We start from the raw sequence: 27,653 nt of genomic DNA, 5'->3' as shown, positions 1-27,653 counted from the left end.
AAGATAAGGCCGAACTGAAGAAACAAACAGCTGCAAAAAATTATTTAAATAGAAAAAATATTTAAAAATATAAGATACAAAAGTAAAAAATAAATTATAATGTAACAGGAAGTCAAAGTACAGTTTGGTCCCAGAAATTCAGGAAGAAGCAGCTGTGATGGTGAAGATGATGATGATGAAGATGATGGTGATGATGAAGGTTAGCATGTGACAGTGTTTGACCAATCAGCATGCTCAGGACAGCGTGCATCTGTTAGCATGCATGAGTTAGCACATGTCCGTTAGCATGTGTCCGTTAGCATGCATGAGTTAGCACGTGTCCGTTAGTGCGTGTGTTAGCTGGCGGTGGTGACGGCGGCTGATTTGCTGCTCGGCGCTGAGGGGGCAGGGCTCGGCGTGTGCAGCAGGCTGACGAACAGGAAGAGGGTGGAGGTGGGCAGGTAGACGCAGAGGAAGAGGACGACATCCTCGCTGAGACAGAGGACGAAGTCGCTCTGCTCCGTCAGCACCCAGTCCACCAGCACCCCCACCAGCAGGTAGTACACCTGGAACTCCTGCAGCTCCTCCCACTCCCCCCCCCCCCCGTCCAGGCCCACCCCCCCCCCCTCCTCCGCCGAGCTCCTCCGCCTGGCCGCGCCCCCTCCGCTGTCACTCACCATGGGCTTCATCTCCGCCCCCTCCGAAACCGCCTCTTTCACCCGGCTCCGCCCACGCTCCACCGCCCGCTCTAACCGCCGGCTGCTCTCCACGAACTCCTGCAGGGGCGGGGCCACAATGAGAGGGGAGGGGACATTGGGAGGGGCGGGGTCACATGGTGAGGGGTCCAAGTTAAAGAATCAGAAGAGCCAAACAAACTCCCACAATTCTCTGCACCATGAGACTGAAGGAGTTTAACCCTTTAAAGACTGTTTGTCTCATTTTAGTCTCTTTTCTTCTTCCTGTTGTGATAACTGTGTGTGTGTTGATGCATGTGTCCTAAATGTAGTCCAGATTGTGTATTTGAGTGTAATCAGTGAATTTGCAGCTCAGCTCCTACAATAAGTCTAAAATACACTGTGGAAACTAAATAGTTACATTCAGACTGTTCAGGTCCAAAAATGCTCCATTGAAACCCATTCAAACTGACATTTTTGATCCCACAGCCATCAGAGCAGAAAAACAGGACTTGTATTATTTCTGGGTGTCATTCTGGGCTTTTGACTCTGAATTTGGCATTTTGACTATTTTCCACCTGATGAGGTCATTTTGACCATATTTGGCATATGGAGGAAATACATGCTATTTCCACTAGGTGACCTGTCACAGTCAATGTAGCTGCTGATCACTGACATATCCCAGACTGTCAGCAGCTACACTCACACACTGACATATCCCAGACTGTCAGCAGCTACACTCACACACTGACATGTCCCAGACTGTCAGCAGCTACACTCACACACTGACATATCCCAGACTGTCAGCAGCTACACTCACACACTGACATATCCCAGACTGTCAGCAGCTACACTCACACACTGACATATCACACACTGAGGAGGAGGAGACTCAACATCATTCATTATTTCATCTAAAAACATGGTGGCATCATGACAAAAACCTGGCATTTGGAGGGTTAAAATTCTGAAAATGAATGAATATTTGATATCTATGTATCTGTTTCGAAACATTTAGTCACTTCCGGTTCCAGCGCGTAGTTCAAGACGGGTTTGGAAACGTCATGTGATCATTTCACACCCGGACAAAGGGGCTTCAGGGAGTTATGGTGCTGTACAATGATTTTCTTTTGTAAATTTAGAAACATATTTAATTCTATATGATGTCAGGTTTTTGTTTTTCGTTCTCTCACGTAAAGCACTTTGAGCTGAATTTCATGTATGAAAGGTACTATAGAAATAAAGATTGCTTTTACAGATGAATTATTATTCAAAGATTATTACTACATGAGCCGATTCAGGACCAGAAACCAATCACAAATGTTCGTGAAACTTGTCGGCTCCTCCTCTTCTCACATGCATTATTTTTCGGGTTCTGTCATCAACCTGCCAGAACTTCGTCTTACTGGTCTGAAAATCTGAACCATCGTGCGGACACACAGGACACAAAACGAGTCGGTTTGATTCGGACCGGGGTTTCGGCTGTTTGCTCTGACGAGGTTTGACACCATTCTTTGTTTTTGGACCACAAGGTTTAAAAAGGGCCCTTAAGTATCGACAGGAAGTCACTCTTACTGGTCGCCATGTTTTGACGTAATATTCTTAAAAACATAACCTGACGTTAATATTTCCGAGCTCTCGTCCTCACTGCGTGTCGAGTGTGCGTCCGTCTCACCATCAGAGCTTTGTCCATGAAGAACTCCTTCCCGGGGGTGCCGTCATTGTACTTGGTGTCGATGGCAAAGCAGAGGAAGAGGACGTCCACCACGATCTCAAAGATGGACAGGAAGCAGTGAGCGACCAGGAAGGAGAAGAGACACACGATGATGAGCGGCAGCAGCCACTCGGCGTAGTCCCGCTGGTAGTTCAGGAGGAGGACGCCGGCGAACGCCGTCGACGTCACGATCAGGATCTGACCAAACATTCAGACACGACAGACAGGAAAACAACAAACAAAACAAAAAAATGAATAAAAAATAACCTTTTAACTGAAAGGGACACTCGACCTGCTCCTGATGTGATTTTAGGACATTTTGAGGATTTTAGAACATTTGATTATAGGACATTTCTTTAATTTTTAGAAAGTTTCTAGGATTTAAGGACATTTTAGGATTTTAGGACATTTCTAGGACTTGAAAGACATTTCTTGCACTTAAAGATATTTCAGATTCTGAGAGGTTTCTCAGATTTTAGGATGTTCTTGAGTACGTTTCTCAGACCTTACAACATTTTTAGGATTTTAGGACATATTTAACATTTTAGGACATTTTTAACATTTTAGGACAATTTTCGAATTTTAGTACCTTTCTTGGATTTTAGGACATTTCTAGGATTTTAGGACAAGTGTGAATGACTTTATTTTTATTGGGAATTAGTAAAAGGTTTTGGGGGCCACCGAGCACCCTGTCAGGGGCCAGATTTGGCTGGGGGCCGAACGTTGAGTATCACTGCTGTAGGTGGCGCTACCACGACTTCACTCTGTCAGTCTGGTTCTTTACTGGGTCACTGGGACCAGAACCAGTTCAGACCAGTTATCTGATCCAGCTCACCTTCCCCAGGAAGAGCACAAAGTCTCCTACGGCGTTGATTGTGGCGACACGCAGAGCGTTTTCCACCAGGATCACGAAGGCGTCCCGTGCAGACGTGCAGAAACTGGTGCTGTTGATGGCTGTGGCTGCATATGCATTCTGGGAAATAAAAGCTCAGGTGAGACGTCAGGTAGAGACAGGAAGGGCGGAGGAAGAGGAGGATGAGGAGGAAGAGGAGGAAGCGAGGCGGTTTGTTTGTTACCTGATTGAGATAGTTGAGGCACTTCTCCAAACACCACAGACAGCAGATACACGTCTTCAGCAGACAGCGAGCGCACGCGTTCTCCTGAGACACACGGCGACATCATCACATCACACACCACCAATCATCAGATCAATAATCAGATCAGACATCAGATCAATAATCAGATCAGTCAGTATTGTGTTGATAAAGTTTTGTCTCAGCAGCATTGTGTTGATAAAGTTTTGTACCTTTCCTTTGAGCTGGTTGTGGATGTACATGAGGACGAGTCGGGGGATTTTCACCAGCGTGATGATGAAGGCTCCCTTAGCGACGGTTCCCAGGTGATACCTGACCAGCCTCAGGACCGACGACAGGATCGGGGTCACCGGGAGCCGGTTCTTGTCCCTGAAACACAGAGACCACATCGATCCGCTTCACAGAGACTGAGCCACGGGAGTCCAACTGCACGTGTGTATTCACCTGTATTCAGGTGTGTATTCAGGTGTGTATTCAGGTGTGTATTCACCTGTATTCAGGTGTGTATTCAGGTGTGTTTTCACCTGTATTCAGGTGTGTATTCATCTGTATTCAGGTGTGTTTTCACCTGTATTCACCTGTATTCAGGTGTGTATTCACCTGTATTCATGTGTGTATTCAGGTGTGTTTTCACCTGTATTCAGGTGTGTTTTCACATGTTTTCATGTGTGTTTTCACCTGGTATCAGGTGTGTTTTCACCTGTATTCAGGTGTGTATTCATCTGTATTCAGGTGTGTATTCAGGTGTGTTTTCACATGTTTTCATGTGTGTTTTCATCTGTATTCAGGTGTGTTTTCACCTGTATTCACCTGTATTCAGGTGTGTATTCACCTGTATTCATGTGTGTATTCAGGTGTGTTTTCACCTGTATTCAGGTGTGTTTTCACATGTTTTCATGTGTGTTTTCACCTGTATTCAGGTGTGTTTTCACCTGTATTCAGGTGTGTATTCAGGTGTGTTTTCACATGTTTTCATGTGTGTTTTCATCTGTATTCAGGTGTGTTTTCACATGTTTTCATGTGTGTTTTCATCTGTTTTCAGGTGTGTTTTTAAATGTATTCAGGTGAGTTTTCAGGTGTGTTTTTAAATGTATTCAGGTGTGTTTTTAAATGTATTCAGGTGAGTTTTCAGGTGTGTTTTTAAATGTATTCAGGTGTGTTTTTAAATGTATTCAGGTGTGTTTTCAGGTGTGTTTTCAAATGTATTCAGGTGTGTTTTTAAATGTATTCAGGTGTGTTTTTAAATGTATTCAGGTGTGTTTTCAGGTGTGTTTTTCAATGTATTCAGGTGTGTTTTTAAATGTATTCAAGTGTGTTTTCAGGTGTGTTTTCAAATGTATTCAGGTGTGCTTTTAAATGTATTCAGGTGTGTTTTCAAATGTAGTCAGGTATGTTCTTCCTGGTGAAATAATAGGTATGTACAGGTGTGTACAGGTGTGTTCTCACCTGGTGAAGTAGTATGTGACGACGGCTCCGGCCACGGTCATCTGCTGGCAGGCGAGGATGAACTCTGTGATCCATACGAGTCCCACGGCGTGGTACCAGGTCAGGTACTGCAGAGGACCTGTCAGTCTGAATTCTGTCAGACCCGTCTCCTCGTTCTGGACTGGGTTCCCTGCAGAACCACACACAGGTCACAGGTCAAAGGTCACAGGTCACACCACACTACACTTCCACAATGCTTAGGGGAATATGAACTACACAAACACAGCTCTTTTTTTCAGCATTTATTTATTTCTATGTCGACTGATCTGCTGAAATAAAAGCTGAATCGGCTGCAGTCAAACTAAAACAGTTCGTTCAATAAAAAAAAATAAAATAAAACGAAATAAAAAATCAGCAGCAGCTTTGAGAATTATTTTATATTATATAATATTCTCAGCTTCTCTCCCCAGACAGAGACTTTTAGTCCAAAGGTAGAAAACTAAGAAGAAAAAAAAACGGCTTTATTCCAGTTGCCATCACAAAACGAAGAAAACAAGGTGTAGAAAAACTGCAACAGCAACAAAAAAAAGGAAAAAAGAAAAAATACAAAGAAAGTAAAAGAAAATAAGAGAAAGAAAAAAGAGAAGACTGTAGTTTTTATGTAGTAACTTTTATAGTGAGAGGAGCAGCTGCAGTTCAGTGAAATCACCAGCAGAGAGCAGACTGATCCAAAATATATTAATTATATTACATTATATATATTATATTATTATATTTATATTAAAATATTAAAAATAAAAATATAAAAAAAAATACTCAGAAAAAAACTTAATACATAAAGCTGTGGTCTTTTTATGATATTACTCATTTAAAGTTTTTTAAGAATTTTTGTTACTGTTTTTATTTATAATCACAGCTCACAGACAGACGTCTGATGTTTTCAGTGTGGGTTCTTTATTATTACTATTACTATTATTATTATTACATTGTCTGTATTTATTCAACATGCTCTTATATTTTAGGTTAGGTTTATTATTCAAACTAAGGCATGGTTATTATCTTCACTATTAGGCTGTATACTCTACAAATAAATCAATACTTTATTTGTAATGAAATTATTTCCTACAAAAGCATTTGTGCATATTTGTGCACATGTGTATTTTCCTTGTTTTCTTTCCTTTAAATCTATTTTTTTATGCACATACGTAAATGTTTATTTATCTTACGTAATGTGATTGCACTGAACATCTTTCAGTTAAACAAGTATTTATAATAACAAACTCAAATCTGACATATTGTAAATATTTGTTATTCTAAACGCTGTAAATGTGGTGTTTAAACTGATGAATAAACGCTGTAAATGTGGTGTTTAAACTGATGAATAAACGCTGTAAATGTGATGTTTTGACTGATGAATAAACGCTGTAAATGTGATGTTTTGACTGATGAATAAACGCTGTAAATATGATGTTTTAACTGATGAATAAACGCTGTAAATGTGATGTTTTAACTGATGAATAAACGCTGTAAATGTGATGTTCAAACTGATGAATAAACGCTGTAAATGTGTGTTTTAACTGATGAATAAACGCTGTAAATGTGATGTTCAAACTGATCAATAAACGCTGTAAATGTGATGTTTTAACTGATGAATAAACGCTGTAAATGTGATGTTTTAACTGATGAATAAACGCTGTAAATGTGATGTTTTAACTGATCAATAAATGCTGTAAAATATGATGTTTGATCAAGAAATGCTGGAAATGTGATTCAACTGACTGATCAAGAAATGCTCAATAAATGTGATGTTCAAACTGATCAATAAACGCTGTAAATGTGATGTTTTAACTGATCAATAAACGCTGTAAATGTGATGTTTTAACTGATCAATAAATGCTGTAAATGTGATGTTCAAACTGATCAATAAACGCTGTAAATATGATGTTTTAACTGATGAATAAACACTGTAAATGTGATGTTTTAACTGATCAATAAACGCTGTAAATGTCATGTTTTAACTGATCAATAAACGCTGTGTAAATGTGATGCTCAAACTGATCAATAAACGCTGTAAATATGATGTTTTGACTGATGAATAAACGCTGTAAATGTGATGTTTTAACTGATGAATAAACGCTGTAAATGTGATGTTTTAACTGATCAATAAAAGCTGTAAATGTGATGTTTAAACTGATGAATAAACGCTGTAAATATGACGTTTAAACTGATCAATAAAAAGCAGCTGATCAATAACACCACACTGGTTCAGGTCTGGACTGACCGCTGGTTCCCAGGAACAGCAGGACCAGGATCCAGTAGCTCCAGAAGAGCAGCAGGGCGAGGAAGGTGACGAAGGGCTGCAGGGTGAGCAGCGGGAGGTGGATGAAGACTTTTCCCGCCACGTGGAACAGAGCGATGGTCAACGCCACACGCTTCCTCATGAAGAGCATCAGCAGCAGCAGGATGATCTGGAACACAGAGAGGACGTCTGAGACGAGACAGGGACGGGACAAAGATGGGACAAAGCCCAGTGTCTGCGGGACGTGAGTTTGCGTCATCAAACAGCGTTAGAGTGGGACGGTTTGTCGGGACGAGGCTGAATAAACGACTTTTCTTGAGATTATAGTAGGTTTTTTTTAAATGTATATATTATTTAAAAGATAATGAATTCAGAACAGGATTGAAGTGAACTTAAATGTAACTTAGGGACCGTTCATTATTTATGAGAGGGGAGGGGGCGGTGCTGGGAGGCGGACGCATGTCAAATATGTTTTGCAGGTACTGAGGAGGAACTTGTGTCTTGAAATGTCTTTACTTATTTAACAGCCAACTTTTAAACAAAGCATGTTCGTGGAAAATGTTGATTTTTAAAGAAATAATTTGGCTGTTTCTTTTTTTTGTTGGCTTGTTATTTTTGAGTTACTTTTAAAGAAAACATTTTGGCACTTTTTTTCCTCTAAAAAAATCCAGCTGATTTAGTTAAAAAAAAAAATTGGTAATTTTTGTTGTTGTTTTTGTTTTTGGAGATTTTTGAAGACAATGTTTTTGGCAATTCTTTTTTTTTCTTTTAAAATTTTAAGTTTGAGTTCTTTTTAAAAGTTTTAAATTTATTTTTAAAAAATATTTTTAGAGAAAAAAGAAATCACCAAAATGCCACCATTTATCACAGTCAGAAATTATCGCTGGATTTCTAAGTTTCTGACGGTCAGTAAATTTCAGTTTCCAAAAAATTTGCTTTTTGCAAATTCCATGACTTTTCCAGGTTTTGAATGACCATATGAACCCTGTAAGTGAATCAGTAATTCAAGAAAACATGTTTGTACAAGCAGATGTTCGTACGGTGAAGACAGTGGCAGCGACGGCGTAGACCAGCAGTCCCTGTCCGCTGTCCCTGATCACGTCCTCTTTCACTTTCGGCGTGGTGTCGTTCCCGTACAGCCGTGTGGTCGATGTAGAGCCACCAGAGGACGCTGGTCCCCGCTGGACAGAGACAGAGCACAGTGACTTAAAACCAGAGTGAGACCAGATTAATGTGTCAGCAGTGTAAACAGGAAGTGACCTCACCGAGGGACCCGAGGACGACCAGCGAGGTGAGGATCCAGACGAGGACGGCTGAGATGTAACGGATGATCACCATGAGGATCATGGACAGGACTGAAGGACAGAGGGACGGACGTCAGGAAAAGTTACACATCAACAAAAACTTCATACATTTATTATTATTATTGTTATAATTCCTGTTGTTGTTGTTGTTGTTATTGTTGCTGTTGTTGTGTCATCATCATTATTGTTGTTGTTGTTGCTGTTGTTATTATTGTTTTTGTTTTTTATTATTATTGTTGTCGTTATCATCATCATTATTGTTGTTGTTGTTATTATTGTTGTTGTTTTATTATTATTGTTGTCGTTATCATCATCATCATTATTGTTGTTGTTTTTATCATCATCATTATTGTTGTTGTTGCTGTTTGTTATTATTGTTTTTGTTTTTTATTATTATTGTTGTGTTTTTATCATCATCATCATTATTGTTGTTTGTTGCTGTTGTTATTATTGTTGTTGTTTTATTATTATTGTTGTTGTCATCATCATTGTTGTTGTTGTTGTTTTTATCATCATCATTATTGTTGTTGTTGCTGTTGTTATTATTGTTTTTGTTGTTTTATTATTATTGTTGTCATTTCGTCGTTATCATCATCATTCATCATTATTGTTGTTGTTGCTGTTGTTATTGTTATTGTTGTCGTTGTTCATCATCTTTTTTTGTTGTTGTTGTTTTTATCATCATCATCATTGTTTGTTGTTGTTGCTGTTGTTTTTGTTTATTTTTTTTGTTGTTTTATTATTTATTGTTGTCGTTATCATCATCATTATTGTTGTTGTTGCTGTTGTTATTTTTGTTGTTGTTTTATTATTATTTTGTTGTGTTTATCATCATCATCATTATTGTTGTTTTTTTTCATCATCATCATTTATTGTTGTTGTTTGCTGTTGTTTTTTGTTGTTTTTGTTTTTTATTTTTTTGTTGTCGTTATCATCATCATCATCATCATTGTTTGTTGTTGTTGCTGTTGTTATTATTGTTGTTGTTGTTTATTATTATTGTTGTTGTTCATCATCATTATTGTTGTTTTTTTTTATCATCATCATTATTGTTGTTGTTGCTGTTGTTATTATTTTTTTGTTTTTTTTTTTTTATTGTTGTCATTATCGTCGTTTATCATCATCATCATCATCATTATTGTTGTTGTTGCTGTTGTTATTGTTATTTTTGTTTGTTGTTCGTTATCATCATTCATCATTTTTGTTGTTGTTGCTGTTGTTGTTTGTTGTTGTTGTTGTTTGTTTTATTTTTGTTGTTTCGTTTTCATCATCATCATTTTTGTTGTTGTTTGTTGTTGTTGTTGTTGCTTTATTTTTATTGTTGTTGTTATCATCATCATCATCATTATTGTTGTTGTTTTTATCATTCATTATTGTTGTTGTTGCTGTTGTTGTTTTGTTGTTGTTGTTTGTTTTATTATTGTTGTTTGTGGTTTCATCATCATTTTATTGTTGTCGTTATCATCATCATCATTTTGTTTTGTTTTTTTCATCATCATCATTATTGTTGTTGTTTTTGTTGTTATTGTTGTTGTTTTTTTATTATTGTTGTTGTGGTTATCATCATCATCATTTGTTGTTGTTGTTGTTTTTATCATCATTGTTGTTGTTGTTGTTGTTGTTGTTATTGTTGTTTTTTATTATTATTGTTGTGGTTATTCATCATTTTTGTTTTTTTGTTGTCGTTATCATCATCATCATTATTGTTGTTGTTGCTGTTGTTTTTTTTTGTTGTTTTTTATTTTATTGTTGTCGTTTCATCATCATCATCATTATTGTTGTCGTTATTTTTTTCATCATTATTGTTGTTGTTTGTTGTTGTTGTTATTGTTGTTGTTTTTTTTTATTTTTATTGTTGTGTTTTATCATGTTCATCATTATTGTTGTCGTTATCATCATCATCATTATTGTTGTCGTTATCATCATCATCATTATTGTTGTTGCTGTTGTTGTTGTTATTGTTGTTGTTGTTGTTTTATTTTGTTTGTTGTTGTTTTTTCATCATCATCATTGTTGTTTTTTTTATCATCATCATTATTGTTGTTGTTGCTGTTGTTGTTGTTTGTTTATTATTGTTTTTTCGTTTATCATCATCATCATTACTGTTGTTGCTGCTGTTGTTTTTTGTTGTTGTTGTTTTATTATTATTGTTGTCGTTATCATCATGTTCATTATTGTTGTAGTTTGTTGTTGTTTTTTTTTTATTTGTTGCTGTTGTTGTTTTATTTTTGCTGTTGTTGTTATTATTATTGTTGGATCGTTATTCATCATTGTTGTTTTTGTTGTTGTTGCTGTTGTTGTTTTTATTGTTGTTGTTGCTGTTTTTCATTTTTTATTGTTGTTGTTTTGCTGTTGTTGTTTTTATTTTATTGTTGTTTTTATCATCATGTTCATCATCATCACGTTTGTTGTTGTTGCTGTTGTTGTTTTATTTTATTGTTGTCGCGAGCATCAGGTTCATTTTTGTTGTTGTTGCTGTTGTTGTTTTTTATTATTGTTGTTTCGTTGTTCATCATCATCATTATTGTTGTTGTTGCTGTTGTTGTTTTATTATTATTGTTGTCGTTATCATCATCATCATCATTATTGTTTGTTGTTGTTGTTGTTGTTATGATGCTAGATTTTATAGCAGGAATACCCAACTCTCTTTGTTTTGGGGCCACTTTAGCGGCGTGACAGGAGCCCGGGGGCCAGTCACAGCAGCCCCACATGTTTCTGGGATTTTAGGACATTTCTTAAATGTTAGAACTTTTAATGGATTTTACAGTATTTTCAGGATTTTAGAAAGTCTTTTAATTTTAGGGAGTTTCTAGAATTTGAGGATTGTTTCTTAGATTTCAGGACATTTCTTGTATTTTAGGACATCAATGTCTCAGCTGTGTCCTCTGTCGGGGGTGTGGGGGATCCTCCACGCCTCTATGTTGATGCTGTTTTATTCACTCTGACAGGCTGATGGAGACAAAAGGACCAAAACTGTTCACAGAGTCACTTCATTTTCACTGTACATCAGAAAACGTCAGGGGGCACACCAGGACCCTGTCAGGGACACCAGATTCAGGGCGCACAGCCGCAGGTTGAGTATCTGCGGACTACATCGTGCGGTTCAGAGGTCGGCGTCAGAGCAGTGTGACTTTTGTCTTTAAGGTTCTCACCCAGAGCGAGCACACACAGGCCGATGATGATCTCTTTGCTGGCGGCGACGCCGGCGATCAGCCGGTGCAGAACGCTGTTATCGGTCACGAACGTCACCAGCCTCGGCAAACTTCGCATAACAGGAACAGAGGTCAGAGGTCACGGAGTGCAGGTTAAACACCGGCAGGGCTTCAGAGCAGACACACAGAGGTCAGAGGTCACAGAGCAGGATTACTGCAGACACACAGAGGTCAGAGGTCACAGAGCAGGCTTACTGCAGACACACAGAGGTCAGAGGTCACAGAGCAGGATTACTGCAGACACACAGAGGTCAGAGGTCACAGAGCAGGCTTACTGCAGACACACAGAAGTCAGAGGTCACAGAGCAGGATTACTGCAGACACACAGAGGTCAGAGGTCACAGAGCAGGCTTACTGCAGACACACAGAGGTCAGAGGTCACAGAGTCACAGAGGATTACTGCAGACACACACAGAGGTCAGAGGTCACAGAGCAGGATTACTGCAGACACACAGAGGTCAGAGGTCACAGAGCAGGCTTACTGCAGACACACAGAGGTCAGAGGTCACAGAGGTCAGAGGTCACAGAGGTCAGACACACAGAGGTCAGAGGTCAGGTCACAGAGCAGGATTACTGCAGACACACAGAGGTCAGAGGTCACAGGTCACAGAGCAGGCTTACTGCAGACACACAGAGGTCAGAGGTCACAGAGCAGGCTTACTGCAGACACACAGAGGTCAGAGGTCACAGAGCAGGATTACTGCAGACACACAGAGGTCAGAGGTCACAGAGCAGGATTACTGCAGACACACAGAGGTCAGAGGTCACAGAGCAGGATTACTGCAGACACACAGAGGTCAGAGGTCAGAGGTCAGAGAGCAGGCTTACTGCAGACACACAGAGGTCAGAGGTCACAGGTCACAGAGCAGGATTACTGCAGACACACAGAGGTCAGAGGTCACAGAGGTCAGGTCACAGAGCAGGATTACTGCAGACACACAGAGGTCAGAGGTCACAGAGCAGGCTTACTGCAGACACAGAGGTCACAGAGGTCAGAGGTCACAGAGCAGGGTCAGAGAGGTCAGAGGTCATAGGAAGGTGATGAGGTGGACGTACCTGGGTGGAACAGGAAGTTTGGGACATTTGTCAAACCTCTCAGGTAGACCGGGATATTTATGACCTGCTAACTCGTAGGAACACAACTCTGAACCTGAGAGAGAAACAGACGAGATGACATCATCACATCATCATCACCATCATCATCATCACCATCACCATCACCATCATCACCATCACCATCACCATCACCATCATCACCATCACCATCAGCATATCATCATCATCATCATCATCACCATCACCATCATCATCATCATCACCATCACCATCATCATCATCACCATCATCATCACCATCATCACCATCACCATCATCCACATCATCACCATCACCATCACCATCATCACCATCATCACCATCATCACCATCATCACATCATCATCATCACCATCACCATCACCATCACCATCACCACCATCATCATCATCATCACCATCACCATCACCATCATCACCATCACCATCAACATCATCACCATGGTCACTGACTCTGAGTCAGTTACCATGGTGACTGACTCTCTCTGGAACTCTCTCTCTGGAACAGATGACAGACTCCTCCTCTCAGGGTTAACACACTCACTTTTCACATCACCTGCTCTCTTGGGAAAACCTCCCGGTGTGACTGAGCAGCGTAATGGTGAGTTATAACTTCACACACATCACAAACTATCTCTCTGTGGACGCAGCCAGGACGTTTATGCATAAACTTTTTTGGTGATTTTTAAAGAAAACATTTTCATGATTTTTTTAAAGAAATTATTGTGACTTTTTTTTTGCAATTTTTACAGAAAACATTTGAGCAATTTTTTGACAATTGGCAATTATCTTTTCTTTTAAAAAAAAATGTAGGCAAATTTTAAAGACAGCATATGAGTGTTTGCTTTTTTTTTTTTAAATTGCTGGCTTTTTTGGGCGATTTTTCAATATTTTTTTTTGTGATTTTTAAAGAAAACGTGACTGCGGGTTTCGAAGCATGTTTTCTTAAAAAATCAACAAAAAAATACACTATTTATCAGCCAGAAAAACTACCCCATCCCCAAGATGTTTATGCATCCTGTCACTCTTTCACACTTTACTCTCTTTACTGCATTACATGCTGAGGGCGGGCTGCTGAAACAGCCCTGAAAATCCTTAAATCCTTATCCAAACAAACCTTAAAAACTTTAGACAAAAAGCCTCTGCACTTTCATCTCTGTAGGACACTGCAGAAATACAGTTTACTGAGCTTTGAAAATTTGAGATTATTTTAAAATGTATTGGTGGGTGTTTTTGTTCTGACCTGCTGAGGGAGCGCAGATATGAATGAGCTCTGAGAACAATTCTGGTACACTGCATCAAACTGTAACGTTTATGTTTTAAACTGCACATGCTCCCTTAGAAATAAAGAAATAAAATAAATGCAAAAAAATAAAATAAATACAGCGGTCAGAGCGTCCTCGCTGTCTCTGATGTTTTTAAGTGTAGACGTTTGTCTGTGTGTTCCCAGTCTTCATGCTGGGCCCAGTATATTCTATTCTATTCTTTTCTTTTCTATGTTTAGTGTTTATTAAATGTTGAGCTGCTGCATTACAGAAACACTCTGACTCTGAACCAGGGTGGACAAAATAAGAGGAACATCTCAGTGACAGAGACCTCTTTCATTAAGGACATGATGTCTGCTGTCATGTCTCCAACACTGAAGACAGTCACAGCGTCCATGATGTCCATGGAGGACAAATGGAGACGAGTGGCACCAACCGCACACACAGCTTAATGCTGCCTTTGTTACTGTACTCTGTGTGTGTGTGTGTGTGTGTGTGTGTGTGTGTGTGTGTGTTACAGTACAGGGTGGTGTGTCAGGTCACACGCCTGCAGACATTAAATCACCACGATGACGTGATGGCGAGTGTCCGTCAGACTGTTAACGGGTCCAGTTTGACCCGGAGCGGAGCTGCTGTACCGCAGGAGCAGAATCCTCTGCTGTTTATTTATTCTTTATTATTATTATTGTTATTATTATTATTATTATTATTATTATTATTATTATCATTATCATTATTTATTATTATTATTATTATTATTATTATTATTATTATCATGGCCCTTAAAGTCGGGGTAGGAAGGTCACTGAGCATAAATCCCATAATAACCTTTAATCATACTGTAATTAATGTAGTTTGAGAGACACTTGTTCCTTTCTTTAGGACAGAGAGCTGCACGAGGAGGAGGAGGATTTTTGAATTTGGATATTTGTATTTTTTTAAGCCTTTTCCAGATTTTTGTCTACCTCAGTGTTAAAAGAACTAAATACTGTTTTTTTTAACTTTATTATAAATTCAGAAAATATTATGTCCTCACAGATGTGAAACTTACTAATAACTTACTTAATACATTTCAAAGAATAAAACTACAACAGTAAAATTCAATATCAGAGATCAGCAAATGTACATGATATCCTAATTTCCACACTGCTACAGCCGTCCTACATTTCCCATCACCCCCAGTTTCCCCACTGTAAACAGGAGGACTGAAACCACAGCCTGTCTGAGTCATGAGACCTGCTGAGCTGAGTCATGGACCTCATCGAGGAGTCCTGGGACCTGCTGAGCTGAGTCATGGGACCTGCTGAGCTGAGTCATGAGACCTGCTGAGCTAGCCAGTCTGAGTCTTGAGACCCGCTGGGCTGAGTCATGGGACCTGTCGAGCTGAGTCATGGGACCTGCCGAGCTGAGTCATGGGACCTGCTGAGCTGAGTCATGGGACCTGCTGAGCTGAGTCATGGGACCTGTTGGGCTGAGTCATATGACCTGTCGAGGTGAGTCATATGACCTGTTGGGCTGAGTCATAGGACCTGTTGAGCTGAGTCATGTGACCTGCTGAGCTCACCGTTAAGCATGGCGAACCTCTTGAGGTCCTGGTAGGTCTTGAGCTCCTCACTGGGACACAGAGACACACACAGAGCCATGGACTTGATCTTCCGCTGCACGATGTCGATATTACAGGGGTCCAGGAAGAAGACAAACCTGCAGGACACACAGAGGACAGGAGGAGGACACACAGAGGACAGGAGGAGGACACACAGAGGACAGGAAAAGGACACACAGAGGACAGGAAAAGGACACACAGAGGACAGGAAGAAGACAAGGCTGATTGAAAGAGTCTGGGACGATTTCTTTGTGGTGTGACAGATGCTGGTGTAACTGGAGCGGCGATGCCGGAGGCTGACAGTAGATGGCGGTAGAGATAAAGACACGATGTCCACTCGGATGCTCCTTCGCTCAGCATGTCAAATTGAATGTACGCTCAAACTGACGGCGGCAGATCGACAGTAAAGCGTTTGCACACAGGAAGTGTCTGTTTATAGTCCTTTAATGTGGACTTTTTTGCTGGTGACAGTGCGATGAGCCTCTGGGCGACTGCAGACCAGATTTCACTGCACATGTGCTGAACCCCGACTGCGTGACATCATCTGAAACAGTGACTCCTCGTCACGCCACCGTCACTGACAGAGTTAAGGAGCTGACATTATTGTGTTCACATGGGTGTTGTGTTAACATCGTTGCCGATCGGGCGATAAAAAGCCGTGTCTGCTGCAGAGTCATTTGACCTGGGTGAGAATGCCCATCGTATGCATTCTCGCGGCTTTAAAGAGCCAGATGTTAGTGGGTGTTAGTGGGTTTTTTGTGCAGTGGGAATGAGACTTAAGGGTTTCAAGCCGCCCAGGGCTTAAAGCCTGTGACTCCCGGCCAGTCTGTTACAACTGAAGAAGCTGCTCTGACGAGAGGAGAAACGTCTTTGGCTGTTATGATGATGGCGGCACGTGTAGATGTAGCAGCCAGCAGCTCCTCAAATCTTTGCTACTTTTTGCTATATTTTTCTATTTTTTTTCGACTCCATGGCTCCTTCCGCTGAAGCACTTATCACCATCATGAAAAGTTGTGTTTGGACTGAATGCAACAGAACGCAAGAGGATGTCCACCTACGGCATAACGCCAAGTGGCCAGTCAGACCATAGGGGATAAAACGAAACCGAGAGGCGAAGAGAGGGAGGAGAGCCGGCATCAGAGTGAGGCTGACCCAACCGACTGAGAGCTGTTCCTCTACCAAGAGACGTGTAAACCCCCCGAACATCCCGGCTCCAGCTGGATCTTCACAGAGACACGGGTACCCCCTAACATCCTGCATCAAGCTGTTGCACTGGATGGACAGACCTTGTTCAGAGCCAACAGGACACAAGACTCTGATGCAGGATGCAGGAATTGTATGATGCCATCAGCAGCAACCGGATGGATTTTCATAGTTGCTGCTGATTTTAATCAACTCATCCTTCAACTCCAAAGATGTAGCAGAATCAAGGACAAATTTAATTTTTTTTTAATTTCCTATGATACAGCACCTAAATTGTAAAGTGGTCAAGAATTCACAAGGATCGGCTGAAATTGCATTAATTGTTGTGACTGCAACATTGCAGCATCTAAATCGGGGCCCCTGGAGGTTTGGAGCCTCAGTGCAGTCAAGGCCCCTGGAGAATGTGAGAATGTGGACGTGGGAGAGAAATTAAACAAAGAGACTGCAGTGAAAAACCTCCACACTCTTCTTCTCCTACAACAACAACAATCTGCGATCAGCTGATACACACCTTCCTTCAAAACACACACATCCACACACACACTCACACGCACACACACACACACACACACACACACACGCACGCACACACACGCATGCACACAAAGCATCTCTCACCTGTTTGAGGTCGTCTAGAGAACAGAATTGTGATATCATGACAAATGTATTAAAATATATGGACTCTACATTCACACGGATACACGCTGAATATACTGTATCATACATGTACACTGATCAGCCAAAACATCAAATCCACTGATGGGTGAAGTGAATAACATTGTTGATTTAGTTCAAAGTCAATGTTCGGCTGGAAAACGTTTGGTCTTGACATTGATGTGGACGCCACCTGACACGCTCCACCCACCCAAACACTGGGCAGGTTTCCAATAATCCTCAAACTGTGCAAATTGAAACTGCAAATATAAAACACACCAATTTAAAAAAAAACCTCCCATTTTTGCAAAAAAAAAAAGGTTTTTACGCTCACATGAGTTAGTATTTCAGGTGACTGTAAAAAGACATATTTGACCAGACTTCATTGGAAACCCTCTTTAGTCTTTTCTAGGTCACATGACTCTGTGAGGTCACATGATGCTGAGAGGTCACGTGATGCAGTGAGGTCACATGATGCTGAGAGGTCACGTGATGCTGTGAGGTCACATGATGCTGAGAGGTCACATGATGCTGTGAGGTCACATGATGCTGTAAGGTTACATGAACTGGCTCCCTCATGATGCAGCAGGAGCTACAAGAGCTGTTATTGCATCACAAACTCTGAGAAAGTTTTTCACCCACAATTCCTCTGTGAAATCGTGGACTACATCTCCCAGAAATCCCTCATACGTGTCCGCTTCCACGTATAAGGAGCTCGCCTTTCCATCACGGCTCCATAACACGCCTACGTGGCCTTGGATTGTAAATAATGACGGCTAGTGCGGTGGCTGTAATAGAAATAAAGCTGCTGATGTTTTGAACATCCGTCGCCATGGTTACTGGGATGTTATCACCAGAGGAGAAGTCACATGACATCAGTCAGTGAAACAGTCAGCTCCACGTTGGGTTTTATCCACATTTTCAAAATAACTAAGTTTTGCACAAATCTGTTATGGAAACCCAGATGTTACAGACTAACTAACCCTCCTCGTGGCAACGGCACTCCCTGATGGTAGAGGCCCCCCAGCAGGGCGATGTACCATCCCGCACCACAAAAACAGTTCAGGGATGACCTGAGAAATGTGACAAAGAGCTCCAGGCATCAAACGCGCCTCAAAATTCCCCAAATCCCAATCCGATGGAGCATCTGTGTGACAGTGGGGCCTCCTTGGATTGGACTTGGTTCTGACCTGCCGAGACATGGACGCAGGACCTCTGGGGTGTCCTGTGGCGTCTGGCACCGGGGGGATTTGCAGCAGATCCTTTAAGTCCTGTGGATTGTGCGGGGGAGCAACAGCACTTCCAACAAATGTTCAATCAGGTCGGGATCTGGGGAATTCGGAGGCCAGATCGACCACTGGAGCTCTGTGTCACGTTGCAGGTCATTCCTGCACAGTTTTTGCTGCATGGCACGGTGCATTGTCCTGAATTTTAACTTACTTATTAGCACACAAGATGTGATAAAAAAAAAACATTCAATCAACAATCCAATTAAATGGCCTAATGAAGCTATAACTGTAGCTTCACTGAACTGTGCGTGTTAACGTTCTGAGTGTGATAGACGTCGGTAACAGTGCACCCCCCCCAACCCCCTCGCCCTTCAGTTTAACATTTAAATGAGGCCTCTTAAATGTTGGTCAGTTTTGCACCTCACTAACTGTATAGTATACATAGTATAAATACATAAGAGGTATCAAGATTCTCCAAATCCACAATTCTGGCAGACCTTAAATTTTAATGTTACAATACAACCCAATTTTCAATTTAAACTATTTTTTTGACGACAGTCATTTACATTTTCAAATTCCTCTTTAAAAAGACGGGCTGCACATCATCAAGTGTGATATGACCAGCAGAGGTTTTGGAATATAACAAACTAATAAATAAACTGCAGCAGCAGATGGTTTGTCACAAAGAGCCATCTGAGAAGGAGTCATTGGAAACTGTTGGAAAAGAGCAGGCACTTTCAAAAAATACCTGCAGGTGATGGGATGAACCATCCGTCAGTCACCGCTCAGATCAACAAAACAAAAAAAACAACCTTGGAAACCAATTACCTTGAAAAAGTAAATATATCTATAAATCTTAATTTCCGTCTACTTTATCACTAAGTGTTACGCTTGCTTGAAATCAAACTGTATTTGTTTAATTTTGTGAAGTTGTTGCAACTTAAAAAAGACAAGTGGAATGACTTTGTCCTTTTTAATTGTTATCAACTTCAGTAAATCAAGTTAGTCTGACTTCACTTCATGATGCAGAGGATTTTGCCAGTGATGAAATCAGGAGATCTATATGTTCTCTTTTCTTAAACATGTTGTTTGTTCGTTTAAGAATGTTTAAGAAATGTTTAAGTATATACGAACATAACTGAGTAGTTTAAAAGCAGAACACAAATATACAGCACAGTAAACTTGGTTTACTGAAGTTGCTAAAACTTATCATATCATATCAAACTTGTCATTTTTACATTTCAGCAACTATAAAGTAAACATAAATTAAGATTAACAGTTATATCTGCTAACAGTTTTCAAAGCAATTGGTTTCCTAGATTTTTTTTTTGTAAAATGAACTTGTTAGATTTTACAGTTTACCAGCAGCGTAATTCAAACTCCTTAAAGAGAGAAAAAACATATTCTGAGAAAAGTCTTTTGCTCTTCTTTCAGAGAAGAAACTCTCCAGTTCTGATAGAGCTGATGCCACATCAATGCCGACCTCTTAGGACCCAGAGGTAGGTGGGAAATTGTGCAAACTAAAACTGCAATTACAAAATATGCCTCATGGAAACACGTCCATTTTGAAAAAAAAAAACAACCCATTTATCACTAAGATGTTTTTATGCTTGCATGAGGAGGTATTTCAGGGGATTTGAAAAAGCCATGTTTTGCAAAACTGCAGTGGAAACACTTTTCCTTTTATAGCTTATATGATGTGTAACACCGGGTGAACGTAAAATGAATTCATGGATGCCAGCCACCATTAAACCCAAAGAAGAGTTAAAAGTACAACATAGTAGGGCTAGGTGATAAAACGATATCAAATGCAAAATAACTTTTTCTCGATTGAAATATGACACGTAGTCGATAGAATGTCGATAAAACGCATTCCAGCCATGTTTTGACAGACAACAGCCAATGATAATAAGAATAGGCCGCGGAGAACCAAATGCAGTGAAGGACTTTGACTGTCGAACAGCTGAGTGTTTGACAGCCACAGCATTTCATTATGGCGGATCAAACAGCCGATGGTCCGACAGCAGCGCAGTGAGACAGACAGACAGAGCGCAGCTTCTCCTCACAGCACCAAAGTGTCTGAAACAGACACATCTGCAGAGGTGAAAGTGACTTCTTTAGACTCTACAGACGACTTTGTGTTAGTTTCAGCTTTAATCAGACTTTGGATGAATTATTTAGAAACAGCAGGACGCATCGCTCCGTGTCTCATCCGGCCGTTCGCGCTGAGCTCTCATTATTATTACCAGGGGCAGATGTAATGTTTTGGGGGCGAAGTAGGAGAAGTAGGCCAACTCAAAAGTTTTAATTCCTGAGTAAAATGATTAATAGCACAGAAGTTTGACAGAAGCTGAAGTCAGAGTCCTGCAGTCAGGAGAGGTTGGCCTATTATCAGCACAATGTGCTTCAATTTACCTGAAGTTTGTTTAAGATGGAGCTTTTCATTTTTATATAATGCTGGAAAGTTTAATAAATAATAATAAATCATATGTTTATTACACTCCAACACACCATGGTCACATGACACTGTGTACTATGAGACAAACAGCAAAGTCACATGACACAAAACATGACTCAGTATGTGGACGGAGGAAGAGACAGAGATCTTCTTCACTCTGATACGAGACAAAGAAATTAAAATTATATTAGATTGGCTTTATTGAGCGGCTGCAATAGAAATAAACCTGTCAAAATTTTGGACATCCATCCCCATGGTTACTGGAATGTTATTACCAGAGGAGAAGTTGCATAATACTGTGACAGATGTCACATAACATCACTCAGTGGAAACGCAGTCATCTCGCAATTGTGTTTTATCGAATTTCGAAAATTTGCTTACGTTTTGTGCAAATCAGTGATGGAAACCAAGCTAATGTCGTTTTGAACTGACAGTCGCCTCTCCGAGTCATCACACACACACGAACCACGCCCACAGCTGCCAGCAGCTCCTCACGACACTGACTGGTCCAAACCAAAGAAACGTATCACGTGAAGCCTGACAACATCGATTCTCACGTGATCTCACGTAGTACAGTAACAGCACCTCGTTGTACAACAGAAATACAGTAAAAGTACCTCAGTGGTACAGTAGTAGTAAAGCAGTATTACACACGTGAACTTACTTCCTGTCGGTGTGGTCGAGGCCGCTCAGCCGGACACCTTCTAGCTGCTCGTTGCGTTGACCACACGTGTTGCCGTAGCTGTCGTACCCGAAGACGAGGCGAGCGGCGCCGCCGGTGACGATGGTGAAGCCGCAGATGCTGCCCTGCAGGACAGAGAAACTGTTACTGGGGACACTGGTTTCTGAACCAGTTCAACACAGCATGAAGAGGATCACTGATCCAGTCAGCAGGAGGTTTAAAATGTGTTCATGTACATTTATTTAATATCAAAGACAAAACATACAGAGTGAATTTAAACAAATGTTCATTAATTCTTTGACTGGTTTTATTGGAGAGGTGAACTGTGGCAGGTAAACGGTTAAATGTAGGGCTGACAATTCATTATTGATTAATATGATGAGTTTATTGATTCTTATGCTGATTTTAATGACTATTAAGATGATTATTTTCCTGATAAAATAATCATTATAAAGGTTAAAAACTGTCCAAGCCAGTTCATCAGAGTCCAAAGTCCAACAGGTTGATTACATGAAGGGATTTGTGTGTTATGAATGAGATGGTAAGGAGATATGACTACATAAACATATAAACATGTTATTAGAGTTATCAAAGAGTTAATGTGCGACATAAAGAGATACATCAGCTAGTTATGAGATATCTGAACGATATAGATACGTGTTTATAAAGAGATTGTGATGATAGAAACATGATATCATTTATTAAGGAGACTTCAGTGCCACCTAGAGATATATCAGAGTTTTTAAGGTGATAACAAAAGATATGACTATGTAAACATATATAAATCTATAGGGATATCTCAGCTGTTATCAAAGTCATGAAGGGATATGACAGAGATAAGACTATATAAACATGTTATAAGAACTCTTAAAGATAAATGCCCATGTAAACATGAGTTATTATAGAGATACTGAATGTATAAACATGCTGTCAGTTATTACGGAGATATTAATGATATTAGGGTTTTATATTAAATGTTATTATAGCGATGTCAGCATACTATAAACATGTAAACATGTTATCAGTTATTACGGAGATACTGACATGAAGAGAGACAACAACAAATATGAAAGATATATGATGACATCAACATATTAAAATGTTATTGGAGTTATTAAAGAGTTAAAAATAAGATATAAAAAGTAATATGATGATATAAATATGTTAACATCTCATCTGACTTATTATAGAACTATTTAAGATATAAACATGCTATAGTTGTTAAGAAGATTTGATTAAATTCACACATATATCAGAGTTATTAAGGACATATTAATGACATTAAGAGATATAACAGTTTTAGGAGATATTTATTGATATATGAATATACCAATGTAGTGAAGAGATATGACTTTATAAATATGTTATCAGCGTTATTAAGTTACTAATATTTAGAGGTATATCCGAGTTTTAACAAGATTAGATAAATATACCACTATATAAATAACTATATAAACATGTTATTAAAGATATATGAAATACACATTAAAGAGATATGTATTATTATTAAAGAGATTAAAAAGGGAAATTAATGATATTAAGGGATAAATCAGAGTTATGAAAGAGATAATTCAGAGGTATGACTACACAAATATTTAAAAATGTTATCAGAGTTATCAAAGAGATATTAGAGACATAATGAAGTGATACATAACTATATAACCATATTTCTTAGAGTGAGACGAGGGATGGTAGCTGACATAAACATTACATGATTTTAGCATTATAAACAAAGTTACTAAGGAGATAATAAAGAGATGTTTAACTATATCTGATAAGAGTTATTAAAAAGAGTTATTTCAGAGATATTATAGACATATTAAAGACATATTTAACAACATAACTATATTTCTCAGAGTGAGGTTCTTTGTAGTAAATGCACATTAAATGTTATACGAGTTATTAAAGATATTAAAGATATGAATAGATATATCAGAGTTATGAATGAAAAAATAAAGAGATCTAACTCTATAACTCTATCAGAGTAAAGCAGTGGTGGCCTATATAAACATAACATGTTATCACAGTTATTTAGGGGATATTTGAGAGATATATAACCACATAACCATATTTCCTGGAGTGAGGTCGGGGGCGGTATATAAATATAACATTTTAATTGAATGATTGAAGTGATATTAAAGATATTAAGAGATATATGAGGGAGAGAAAATAAAGAGATGTAACTCTATAACTACATGTATCAGAGTGAAGTATGAGGTGGTGGCTCATATAAGCAACATATACTGAAGAGATATATAACTATATAACTATATTTCTCAGGTTGAGGTTACTTGTATATTAACATAATTGTCATTGGAGTTATTAAAGAGATATTAAAGATATTAAGAGATAAATCAGAGTTCTGATGAGAAAATGAAGAGCAGTAACTCCATAATCATATTTATCAGAGTGAGCTTATAAACAGAACAAGTAATTAATTTAAGAGATATCAATGAGATATTAATGAGATATCAATGAGATATTAATGAGATATTAATGAGATATCAATGAGATATTAATGAGATATTAATGAGATATTAATGAGAGATCAATGAGATATTAATGAGATATTAATGAGAGATCAATGAGATATTAATGAGATATTAATGAGATATTAATGAGATATTAATGAGATATTAATGAGATATTAATGAGATATTAATGAGAGATCAATGAGATATCAATGAGATATTAATGAGATATCAATGAGACATCAATGAGACATTAATGAGATATCAATGAGATATTAATGAGAGATCAATGAGAGATCAATGAGAGATCAATGAGACAATGAGAGATCAATGAGATATCAATGAGACATTAATGAGATATCAATGAGACATTAATGAGAGATCAATGAGATATCAATGGGACATTAATGAGAGATCAATGAGATATCAATGAGACATCAATGAGATATCAATGAGACATTAATGAGAGATCAATGAGCTATCAATGAAACATCAATGAGATATCAATGAAACATCAATGAGATATCAATGAGACATCAATGAGACATTAATGAGATATCAATGAGATATCAATGAGAGATCAATGAGATATTAATGAGATATCAATGAGATATTAATGAGATATTAATGAGAGATCAATGAGACATCAATGAGATATCAATGAGACATCAATGAGACATCAATGAGAGATCAATGAGAGATCAATGAGACATTAATGAGATATTAATGGGATATCAATGAGAGATCAATGAGATATTAATGAGAGATCAATGAGAGATCAATGAGACATCAATTAGATATCAATGAGACATCAATGAGAGATCAATGAGATATCAATGGGATATCAATGAGGTATTTTACTACATAAGCACACATCTGTCTCAGAGTGGGTCTCGGTGAGGTTAACGTTACCATTCCGACGCAGAAGACGGTGAAGAGCAGGAACCAGGGCAGGTCGGTGCAGCTCCGGTCCTCCAGTGGTCTCCATTCTCTCTTTGTCCTCTGAAACACACACACACACACACACACACACACACCGTCACACCGGGACCACACCGGGCCTGCAGCACCGGGCCGAGCCGGTCCACCCCCCAGGCCCGGGCTCCAGCACCGATCAGCCCGCACACGACTCGATGGTGAACCGGAGCGGTGACATGTCCCGGTAACAGGCCCGGTCACCCGCCGGTCCCCAGGAGGAGCTAATTGGATTACCGCTGCTGGCTCTAATCCCGGCTCGGCCCTCTCTGCTCCCCGGGACCGGTTTCCCTTTCGCGGTGACAAAAACAAACACGCACCGGTGCTCCGCTGAAGGGCACCGGAGGGGCGGAGGAGGGGGAGGACGGTACCGGGCCGAGCCGAGCCGAGCCGGGTCTTACCTCCGTGCTGCCGCAGCATCCCATTGCAGTGAGGGTGGACGTGCCCGGAGCTTCACGGAGCTTCACGGAGCTTCACGGAGCCTCACGGAGCTTCACGGAGCCTCACGGAGATTCAGCTGGCAGCGGGGGGGTCTGGGGCCCGGCCGGGGGGGGGGGGGGAGACGGACAGCCCCGCGCGCTCTGCCTGCATGCACTCACTGCGCAGCGGCGCTTCCCGGAGGCCGAGCCCGGAGCGGAGACGGTCCCGACGGTCAGACTGAGCGGTCCGGCCCGCTGAGCATGCTACTGTCCGGTTACCGTACCGAGCGGGGATTAACGGCCGAGGATTTCTCCGCCACACTTCCTGGTGGGCCGTCAGGTGCAGCGGCCATTCATCTCATTGCGCATGCGCATTTGGAGCTCGTGCCGGAGCGGAGAAGCTGAACAACAAACGTTTTTACCGGCGGAGCGTCAGGTGTAGTGCCGGGGGTGACCGCTGAGTGGAGGTCAACGGCGGAGTGGCGCTGTTTCCCCCAAAAAACAAGATCAACAACGGCTTTGTTTGTAGTTTTATTTATGTTTTCAATTTTTGTGGTTTTATCTAAGTTTTCTATTTTTGTAGTTTTATCTAAGTTTGCTACTTTTGTAGTTTTATCTAAGTTTTCTACGTTTGTAGTTTTATTTATGTTTTCTATTTTCGTAGTTTTATCTATGTTTTCTATTTTTTGTAGTTTTATCTATGTTTTCTATTTTTGTAGTTTTATCTAAGTTTTCTATTTTCGTAGTTTTATCTATGTTTTCTATTTTCATAGTTTTATCTATGTTTTCTATTTTTTTTTGTAGTTTTAGTTATGTTTTCTATTTTTGTAGTTTTATCTATGTTTTTCTATTTTTTGTAGTTTTAGTTATGTTTTCTATTTTTGTAGTTTTATCTATGTTTTATATTTTTGTAGTTTTATTTATCTGTTCTTTGCATTTTTTGCAGTTTTTTAAAAAATGTTTTTATAGTTGTTTGTAGTTTTTTTTATGTTTTTTCTGGTTGTAATTTTATTTATGTTGTTCATTTTAATAGTTTTTTATTGTTTGAAGGTTTAATTGTTTTCTTTATTCATAGATTTATTTATGTTCCTTTAGTTGTTTATAGTTGTATTTAGGTTGTTTTTGTGTAGTTTTTTAAAAGTATTTTTATTTGTTTGTAGTTTTTATTTTTTTTATTTTAAATGCTCTCAGATTAACATATTTATGTCACATTATGGAGCTTGTTTTACATTAAATGTTTAGTTATTGTAGCTTCTAAACATCTACATCTCTATTTAAACGTTCTGAAAGTTATAAATGATGTTTATCAGTTATACATTATATTTTAGTACATTTTCAGACAGTATTTCTTAATGCAGTATTCTTACGTCGCTGTACAGCTACTTTAAAAGGATCCGAGAACTTCTGTCACCACAGACAAGTCAGATTTGATTAAAGAATATCTGAGTTATAAAGTATTCAAATACATTTACATTGTAAGAGTAACAATACCAAAGTGTAGAAGTACTCTATTAGTAAGTAAAAAATGTACTGAAATAAGTAAAAGTACATAAGCATTAAAAACTCAAATCGAGAATAGAATACGCAGCCTACACTATGATGTACTGTGATTAAGTCATTATTTAAAAGCTTCTTATGTTTCCTGTATGTCAAATATTTATGCGTAACGTAACAGCAGCTGTCAGATACATGTACTGCAGTAGAAGTACAGAGAGGCATTAAGTAAAAGTACTCCCAAAACTTCCATCACTGTGTCTCCATCCAACAACATTAACAAAGACGAAGCGTTCAATGTCTGAGCAATAAAAATATTTTATTTACCTTTTTCCTGAGATAAACCTGCTGCTGAGAGCTCGAGGACAGACGCTTCGGGTCCATGTTCCTGGAGGGTCCTGGAAA

General features: G+C 39.4%; 1 protein-coding gene across 1 annotated transcript; it reads right to left on the bottom strand.

Annotated features, from left to right (window-relative positions):
- On the bottom strand, positions 1–27,653 carry LOC121948521 (choline transporter-like protein 1). The gene is given in 17 exon segments (XM_042493935.1): positions 1–755; positions 2,329–2,565; positions 3,203–3,340; positions 3,444–3,527; positions 3,674–3,830; positions 4,908–5,076; positions 7,168–7,354; positions 8,226–8,327; positions 8,329–8,366; positions 8,451–8,540; positions 11,642–11,739; positions 11,741–11,818; positions 12,761–12,851; positions 15,625–15,761; positions 21,872–22,014; positions 25,273–25,362; positions 27,576–27,653. Coding segments are annotated over 17 exon segments (2,316 nt in total). The 5' UTR covers positions 27,633–27,653; the 3' UTR covers positions 1–335.

Source organism: Plectropomus leopardus, chromosome 9 (genome assembly GCF_008729295.1).
Source record: "Plectropomus leopardus isolate mb chromosome 9, YSFRI_Pleo_2.0, whole genome shotgun sequence".
Classification (NCBI taxonomy): Eukaryota; Metazoa; Chordata; class Actinopteri; order Perciformes; family Serranidae; genus Plectropomus; species Plectropomus leopardus.
This window is presented reverse-complemented; position numbering and strand designations above follow the sequence as displayed.